Source organism: Echinococcus granulosus (assembly GCF_000524195.1).
Source record: "Echinococcus granulosus chromosome Unknown EG_S00124, whole genome shotgun sequence".
Lineage (NCBI taxonomy): Eukaryota > Metazoa > Platyhelminthes > Cestoda > Cyclophyllidea > Taeniidae > Echinococcus > Echinococcus granulosus.
In genome coordinates, this window is record NW_020170504.1 from 119,214 (window position 1) to 128,341 (window position 9,128).

The window sequence follows — 9,128 nt, forward strand, 5'->3', positions numbered from 1 at the left end:
CACCCTTGATCCATCGACGCATTCTCGTGGTCTTAATCGAACCATCCGTTCTCGAATCACACCGGGTCCATCTACCCGTGGCTTGTTAATTCATACTCTCCTAATATATAGATCCATCTTTTATGTGTCCATCCATTCCTGTCCATGCACCAATGCATAAATCGAAACTTCCCTGATCCCTACTCTCATTCATTTATCTATCCACATATCCTACGTCACTCAGTTTAATCTATTCATCCAGCTATTTATCCCTCCAATCACCAAGTCATGCATATGTCTATCTACCCATTTCGTGAACTGTCCATCTAGCTGGAGCTTATCCGTTCGCTTACCCAGCATCACCATTAAACAGAGGCTTTCCTACCAAGGCCATGGAGATTGTTTCATTCTCAACCTCAGCACACAGCAGAGGTTACCTTAATGGGCCGCAAAACTACCTCTAAAAGGTCATCATAAATGGACTAAATCCCGACTCCAAAGAGAATACTAGAACTCACCTTATCAACAGAATCCAACCATTCCCGAAAGGAGCCAAAGTTGGGCGCAGCGCCAGGGCGAATCGAGGGAACCTTCAGTTCTGACTTCCCCTCCCTACCGACTTCGCCTTGCTCTTTCTCTTGCTCCTCCACTTCCTCCCTACAGGAAACGAAGCTGACCGCAGACGAGGCTCCATTTCGATCGGTCTGACTCTTTTCTACAAAGGAAGAAAAACGCTATGCCAATTTTTGGAGCTCTTCGTCACCAAAATTCAATTGATTTCTTTCTGTTTGTAATTTACTCATCTATTTTTCGTCATATCATTCAGATATTCATCTTTAGTCGATCTGTTTGTTTTTTCTTTGCGTATCCACTAATTCATCTGGCCATTCCCTATTCGTTCGTCTAACCCAAATTTACTGTCTCACCTAACCATACCTAATCTATCTATTCCTAATCCAATCATTCATCCAGATCTCATCCATTCAACCATTCTTAGTCTTTCCATTAATCCACCCATCCATTCATCTTGAATCCATCCCACTGACAAGCCTGTTTATGCCCAAGAATTTTAATGATGATAATATTTATCGCACAGGACATCAACTGCAGAGAGAATGTCGGTGTTATATATTTTGGCCTAGAGGATCGAGTAACCCGAGAAGTACAACCGTGGATTCAGGGATATATAGTATGCTTGTATTAGGCAAGAAGCAATGCAGCAACTTATAAGTGCAGGGGATGTCGTTTTTGTCCCCTTTGTAGTAATCTCCCAGCAGAGCAAACCAACTAATGAAAGAACGTTTTTGAGCCTTATCTAATCAAATTTAAAGCCCTTTGCACCTGACAAGAATCCTTCCAATATGTGAAACATGGTAAAATTTCTGGTGAATGAAATGACTTACGATAAAAAAAGTACCATTTCTTAGAGAACTGTAACAGGCAACGACAATTGGAAGCAGATACAAGTAGCTTTTAGTTTAAGGCTACTTGCTTCCGCACATAACGTCAACTCACCTATTGTGCTGACCTCTTAAGATTGTCAAAAATAATCTACCACAATTAATTGAAGGGAACCATGGAATGTTTGTGCGACCCTTTTTTACCCTAATGCCTGGTTACTTCATGAGACAAAATTTACCCAGCTACCCAGTTAGCTTGAGTATGCAAGCGTTTCATTTCACTCAACTTTGACGTCATGATTTGCCACATATTCTATAATAAGTTGCATTAAAATTAACACCCTATATCGCAGCTTCCTTCAGTCACTCATCCACCAATACAGCCTTAGGTAGAAAAATAGGACAAGAATTTTTGAAAAATTGATCAAGGAATCGTATTTTTACTAAAAAGCCACGCCACACCACTTCTCATGCCGATTTTTGGAGCTATTTGTGCGACTGCATCGGTATTTTCATGTCAAAAACCATACTCAATAATAAAAGTTTTAAACTTTGAATTAAAGTCAATCCCCTTACCTCAGTTGTACTGGTAGATCTCATCAAGACGCAAAACTCTGTTTTATTAAATCAACTTGTTCTTGTGCGCAGATATGCTGTGTGCTCTAGAACCGCGTGCAAGTAGTCTACCACAATCATGCAAGTCCAATGTTACTCAAACTAGACATCTTGTAACTGACTTTTTCACTCAAAAAAGATAACCTTTAGGTATAAAAAGAATACGCCTGCCGAATCAATAGAAAACTGCCTTAAAGCAAATGAAACAGGGGATTACGTAGTTTTTTTTACATGAGTGGGCTTTTCTGGATGCTAATGGTCTAGGCGATAAGAGGATAAATACACTTTTGAAGAGAAACGTCTAGTACTTTAACAAAGAGTAGCATACACATACTTGTAACATTACCTCAGGATGGAGCGGGATATTAGTACAGTAAATAACTGAACTTGTTACTGATGATCCATTTAAGACACCTCCGAAACGTCTGGTGAATCAGCAAGCTAACTCCAAGCACTCAACCATGGCATCAGTCTGCAGCAAAGTGGAGCCTTTGGGTATTAATATTAGTGGTCAACCAAAGATGAACGTTAAATCAATCAGCAAATAGCTTTACTCAGAATAACAAGCTATTTCAATAAACAAAACCGCGAAATCATTTGAAATCTATGCCACTAAAGCCCAAAAGAGGCAAAATACTAAGCTGGACACTTACCAGATCTGCAATCAGCAGCAGAATCTTCATTAGTTACTGGATTCGGTAATGAGATATTTTGTGTGGGTGGAGAGCTAGAAGCTTCTTTTAGATAATCACAGAGTCTTTGTATCGTTGGGCGCCAGTAACGATCCGCTGTCTCCACTCGAAGTTGGTCCAATAGGGCTGCAGGAAAGATTTCCGCAGCCGATTTCACACCGACACGAATCAACCCGTCTGCTGGTTTCCAATGGCGTGGAATCTGCGGAAAACTGCAGTGCCTCACCATCACATGAAGGTGGACGATGTTACTCATCGCACAGGGAAGCCACTTACAGAGACAACACGACCGGTCAAAGTGGTGATGGTTCTCCATGAATCGGTGATTCTAAAGGTCGCCAGCATATTTACATCTCCAGAACCGCTAGCATCAATGAAATCGATAATTTTTGGTTCCCCGTGCGAGGTGATCTGAAGCCCTCGGGCAGTAGGATCCACTCCTGTGTCCCAGATAGCAATGACAGTACCGCGCCCATCGTACTCGGGATTGCTTTTAAGGAATTGGAGAGCACCGATTTCGCGTTTCGGTATCATCGATTGCATGGCCAAAGGAGTAGAGCAAACTAAAAGCGACAAAACTTCAGCAGCCGACGCGCTATTGGCTAAAAACTACAGCTTATAAACTCCGTAATTCAGGGTTAAGCGACATGAAAAGAGCTACTTACGAGGTGCACAATCTTATTAGGTCTGCAAAGGAAGTGTTTTAATTATGAACAGAAACCTAACGATTCATGCCGATATTATAAAATGATGCAGTCGTAAGTGCAACGTAAAGTAAGTATGAGGATAACTTGGCGGGCATCTCCGTATGGTGCGATGCGCTAAAAGCAATTGCACTCTCTGAAAATACAAAATAATTTACAAGAAAATAAACTGATTAACCAAAACTAGTCAAAGAAAAGACAAGACGATGTCGCTCTCAGAAAATACACTAGCTGACTAAAACAATATGGCCTAAAGTGGTGAGAAAAACGTTCCCAACTTTGGGAAACCCCAGTAAACAAAGAGGAGAGTAGCCTTCCATCCAACTGCTCATACCACAACTACTCAGGAATGAACGCTAGACCTAGATACAGCAACCCAGCGGCTGGTACGACTAAGTCAAGGTCAAATAACGATATCATTCAATAGTTGAAAATAATTAGCTGATTAAGTCAAAATGGCATTATGCCGTATTTTAATGCCGCAGTTGCAAACAGGATTTGCTACAACTATAAATGCACAAAGAAAACTGTTCAACCGTTTGGCTAAGTAGGAATTTAATCCTACGATTATTTAACGGATGCTCACGATGTATTATGGTGATTACGTAGTTTGTTTAACTCTGTTCACAAGCAAACCCCCTGAGTGTTTTTAATAGTCTACCAGACTTTCTTTGTTTGATTAGCGTGGCCCCTTATTACTACAGAAATATCAGCATAGCCGGTCCTCCCCTAATCCTTCGGACAAAAATTAGTATCAACAACGTACCATCGTTCCCCTAACTGCATTCAATGCTCTATAAATAATCACGATAACGCTTAAGTAATTCTTCAAACAGCACACCTTCCGCCCTAAAAGTGCGCCATTCCCCCTAGGCTGTGGGACAACTCCTAGCGATGGCGATGAACAGAAAACATCCCAGAGCACCACCAAGAGCATCCAAGCACCCCGTGAACTCTAGACCTTTACCAATCCGCACATTGTTGCAAAATACTAAAGCACGTTGAGCTTGATGGATGACTAGCACATGTACCGAGAGTCGGGTAGCAGCAGCTCTCCCTCCCAACCTATGAATAACCCAAACTATTCTAGAAGCCCACGCCGACAGTGGTACCAATACGACTATATCGCCAACAGAAACCAAGCCAAAATCTGTAGCAGTCCAGCCCCTCGTATGCTGCAGGTAAACGTCCTCACAGGCCCAGTAAAAGCTCTGCATTGCCGACTGACGGAGGAGAGACCAACCACACAAACGGCGATAGTGGTAACGCAAACACTCCGGAGGGCAGAGCTCATCGTTCTCCAGGCCCCAGGTTCATGACTGAGATTAGCAGAATGTGAAAACCCTACACCTTGTATTCACCGGTGACACCCCACCTTACAGTGAAACCCAGCTCAGCGAGTCACGTAGTGGATCGATCTTCAGCTGTACGAATGCAGACAGAGGGTGGGTAATGACTCGGCGAGGCGCAATCGCGACCAGTGGCGCAGCCCCGGAACGGGTACAGCAGCAACCACAAACCACACGGAACCACGAGAGCTGAGCCACCACCAGGTAAGCACCAAACCTCACCAAGAGCTAGCACGATCGCGCCCAGCTACCTAAAATCTCGCAGAGACCAGCAAAGCCACGCCCCTTTGCGTCCCCGACACACTCCAATTGAAGTTACGGTCAACCGCAACAAACTAACTCTTTCTACACCCTTCACCGGAAGCGCGTGAGGAGTGGGCAAGTTTGACATAACATAATGACCTCAACTTGCTAATCATGCGCACGAGGAGAGGGTCCAAAGCGCCACTACCTTGCAAAGCTAGAGAGCCTCACTTGGCAGTACAATGATGTGCCAGAATCCTAGAGGGTTGAGTTAAAACCAACCCTGACCTGTCCTGATCGACCACTCTCCCGCAGGTCACCAAGTGAAGGTAAACTGCGGCCAGCCACCAAGGCAGGAAACGTGTGCATATCCACCCATTCTTAGACAGAAGCATCTGCCCAAGCAGTACAGGACACACTCCATTTTGCACGCATCTAAACAAAGGTAATGAACTACTTTGCACTGGTTGCGTGCCCGACGATCTTTAGGAAAATATAAGAATCCCCCTAATCCCGACGACTAGCCAGGCTCAAACAGGATTCAATAGATCTTGCATGCGACAGAGCAAACGTAGAAACATCTAGCCTGCGCTGGAAGCATGCACCTGTCAAAAAACATCACGACCCGAACAGTCCATGGAACGATATTAAACAATTTATTTGATATGAAATCTTCTTGCACCAAATTTAGCACCAAAATAAATCGACGGCACCTAAGAGGAAAAAAGAGTAGCAAATTCCTGTTTACATGACCCCGTACACAAACTACTCCACAACCTCCAAGCACTCCAATCATCCCACTCCACTAGCTTAAGGCCGCAAAAAGGAGTCCAAGGACCAAACTGTACACACCCACCCAGGTAACACATAATATCCAATTGTGCATGTACCTATGTGGCTACTTCGTAACAGCTACAGAAATGCACAAACTAGTGTGCCACAACCCTATCACAGAACACTTCCCGTTCCGTGCAAAAATCATGAAATCAGTTTTGCAGACGACGACAACAGGCGGCAAACACAACCTGCATATTAGTCTGCCAACATCGAAAAAAAAACGCCGCAATCAAGGAAAAAACACCACCCCGTCACGTTGAATGTACCCAATCACACACGCCAGATGCGTTAGCTAAAACAAGAGCCTTTGGTGTATTTAAAGCATACTTTGTATAAAATTTAAAAATTAATTACTTGATAGTAGTCACTATATTTGGTTTTAAACATGTACGCCCTATTTACGCAAACATTTGCCAGCAGCGACATTCTATTTCTGCAAGAAAGTATCCAGGACCTAATATACTTTGCTTAGTGTTTGCATTTGAAGCACTTTGTAAATTAGGTTGAACACTACTTCCACTGTATAGTGGCTTATTTACATTTTAGCACACTTTATACCCATTTCCAAGAAAATTTTGCGCTTTCTTTCAAGTGAATGGTTTGTGGCTTCTTATCCTTCAACTGAACACTTAATATCTCTCCTCTTCAACTTGTATAATTCTGATTAATTTGTGCGATAAATAGCGAGGTATGTATTCGATGTTAACACTGCACTGTAGATTTCACCCATTTGTAATGGATCGATGTTTTTAGTTAAAATGCATAAAGATCATAAGGGAAAGGGACTAGAGCGCTGAACTACTTCGACAAGTACGCTTGAAAACCTCCCTCATATTATACTCCTCCAAGCAATCCAGATAATAGTATCACCACAGATCCTTGAGGAATCCACAACTTATAGAAAACAAACTTTGCAAATCTGTTCGCCAATTGGTGTTCGATGCACCTCCCCAGTCTTCGGTGGAGTAATAACCCAAAGTACTGCTATACGGAAGAGCTGGCAGGTTATCAGTTTGGTCCGAAGTCCCTGTTGAAGTCGAATTACAATCTACGTCCGCGTAATCATACAGTTAAGCAAAATCTGGAGGCACCACAACATAGGTGATTTCCTAAATTAAAATTTATAACGAAATCACACCCCAATCGGGGCCTTATCCGATTTCTCAGTTTTGTAACCCAACTAAAGTTACTACCTGAATAAAACGCAAAAGCGACTTCTCGATCTGCAGCCGAGTGGCTACCGCTTCTCGAACTAAATGGATCTCCAAAAAATGCATCCTTAAACGTCTTCAGATTGCGAAAGTGTATGCAACCCACGGAGCAAGCCTGTAAGTGGACCGCGTTCCCACCCCTTCTCGACGAAGTGTGGCATGCTGGTAGATTTCCCTGCTTTAAATTCGCAATACCCTCATTCCTTCGTTTGCTTTAATTCGATGCAGAAACGTACTCTGCAAGACGAGGTTCTCTTATCCAAAAGGATACAGTCATGAAAAAGAGGCTGAAGTTAGTGAAAAGACTGCATTCACTTCTCCAAGAGGTACTGAAAGTACAGACTGCGCTGGGGATCAAACCGGAGGTCGGGAACAAAGGGAACATCAAAAATCTCCTCAAAGCCTTCATTCTTCGTCGGTGTTTGGTAATGCTTCCTAAGTGGCAAAGAGGCAAGGAAGGAAACCTATTTTTCAACAAATAAATACAGGCAATAAAAAACGTACTTCATTTGATTGAAGACAATGCTACCGATCTTGCTGTGATTCTTGTCTGTGAGCTGTCGAAACTGAAAGGAGGGCAAGTAAATCACTCAATTCCTATCCACTAACCGGACGGGGAAAGGTGGAACAATGCTTAGTCTGCAATTGTACACACCACCAAGATACCCAATAAATCAGTACTTCTTCCTAAACGTAAGAACGTTGATAATAAGCAGCAACGATAATGCAAGACTGTGAGCATCCCCTGAACCAAAACAGGGCATTAGAGAAGCTGATAAAGTAGGCTTTGGCCAGCATGAGCTACTTGAATCAGGCTTCAACAATTTTTCTTCCATGGCCGAAGAAGTCGACCCCTCGTGTCATAATGTCATTCATGAATTCTGGATCCACCGATCAATTTAGTGGTCTACAGATCTATCCCAATTTCATCGATGCATCAGTCAACGTGTATTTTGATATTGACTAGTTTTCATGTCAGTCAACGCATTCCACAAACCTCCATCAAACGAGTGGGCATACTTGGTGAAGAAAAAAGCATTTTGAAATGCCATTGCCCCCTGATCACAACAGTTACTCCTTTTACGTACACTTTTCAAATTTAGGAAGTGATTTGAAAAAGATGCCGCCACTCCAACTTACCATTTCGTTGTGTCTGCAATGATCCAAACTCGTCTGCATGACGCAGGCGAAAGCCGGCACTCCAAGAGACTTTGTGATTTTAAGGAAGGGCTCCCTTGATGCTGCAGTCACGTTAATATTGTCAACAACAACAGAGGATCCGGCCTTCAGCAACTGTTCACATCTTGCTACACACTTCTTCATATCCTTAAGAACGTCCTAAATAAAAAGGGAAAGCAAAAAAAATCCCTGTGCAGTGATGCTACTGCCAACGGAATAGTAGCTCCCAGAATGTCTATGTAACAATGCAATTCCACGCTTCGAGACACAGCTTATGTCCATCTACATAAAGATCCTCCATAACTCTAGATCTTCCATAGAATTCTTTCCGGCTTAGTGCAGAGCCTAGCAATCAATCATCACCACTCCGAAAGTTCCCATCATAATTCGTTCCTCGTGAAAATAAAAATACTAAGATTGTGGCTTCAAGATTGTTTCATCATAGACCAATAAAGGGCATTCTTAATTGTTTGACTAAAGATTCACACAGGCCCGACCCGCCTATTGTACTGGCTCTACAATTCCGGTTCTATCAACAAATCTCCCCACAAGCGCTGCTTGAAAAATTTCCACTTACCCTACTTATGATTACGTAGCCCAATTGAGTGAGATGGTTGTTGCAGAAGGTCGATTTACCAGCTACAAAAAATTGTCATATACGTAAGATACAAGACAGTTGCAATGACAGCAATGCAAAAACCAGTAAAAATGGTAATAATTAGTAATCATTGCTCTTAAATTCATGCACGTAGGTTAGACTATCGTAGTATCCGAAAAGAACAATGAACAAACAGACGGATAGGGGTGGATGGATGGATAGAGGGATGGATGGATGCATGGATGGATGGATGGATGGATGGATACAGGATGGATGGATGGATGGATGGATGGATACAGGATGGATGGATACAGGATGGAT

General features: G+C 42.7%; 2 protein-coding genes across 2 annotated transcripts in view; both read right to left on the bottom strand. All coding sequences in view use genetic code 11, as the record gives it.

Moving 5' to 3' along the window:
* EGR_08923 (Tripeptidyl-peptidase 2) overlaps positions 1–7,096 on the bottom strand; it is a gene marked incomplete at both ends in the record, with an annotated part of 36,776 nt that extends 29,680 nt beyond the window's left edge. The window contains 6 exons of the mRNA XM_024498172.1: positions 498–694; positions 2,648–2,888; positions 2,963–3,249; positions 4,848–4,986; positions 6,730–6,867; positions 7,013–7,096. Coding sequence (XP_024347417.1) covers positions 498–694; positions 2,648–2,888; positions 2,963–3,249; positions 4,848–4,986; positions 6,730–6,867; positions 7,013–7,096 — 1,086 coding nt within the window. The remainder of the gene's footprint in view (positions 1–497; positions 695–2,647; positions 2,889–2,962; positions 3,250–4,847; positions 4,987–6,729; positions 6,868–7,012) is intronic.
* A 245-nt stretch (positions 7,097–7,341) lies between these two features.
* EGR_08924 (hypothetical protein) overlaps positions 7,342–9,128 on the bottom strand; it is a gene marked incomplete at both ends in the record, with an annotated part of 6,532 nt that continues 4,745 nt past the window's right edge. The window contains 4 exons of the mRNA XM_024498173.1: positions 7,342–7,465; positions 7,535–7,596; positions 8,171–8,368; positions 8,787–8,848. Of these exons, the coding sequence (XP_024347418.1) occupies positions 7,342–7,465; positions 7,535–7,596; positions 8,171–8,368; positions 8,787–8,848 (446 nt within the window). The remainder of the gene's footprint in view (positions 7,466–7,534; positions 7,597–8,170; positions 8,369–8,786; positions 8,849–9,128) is intronic.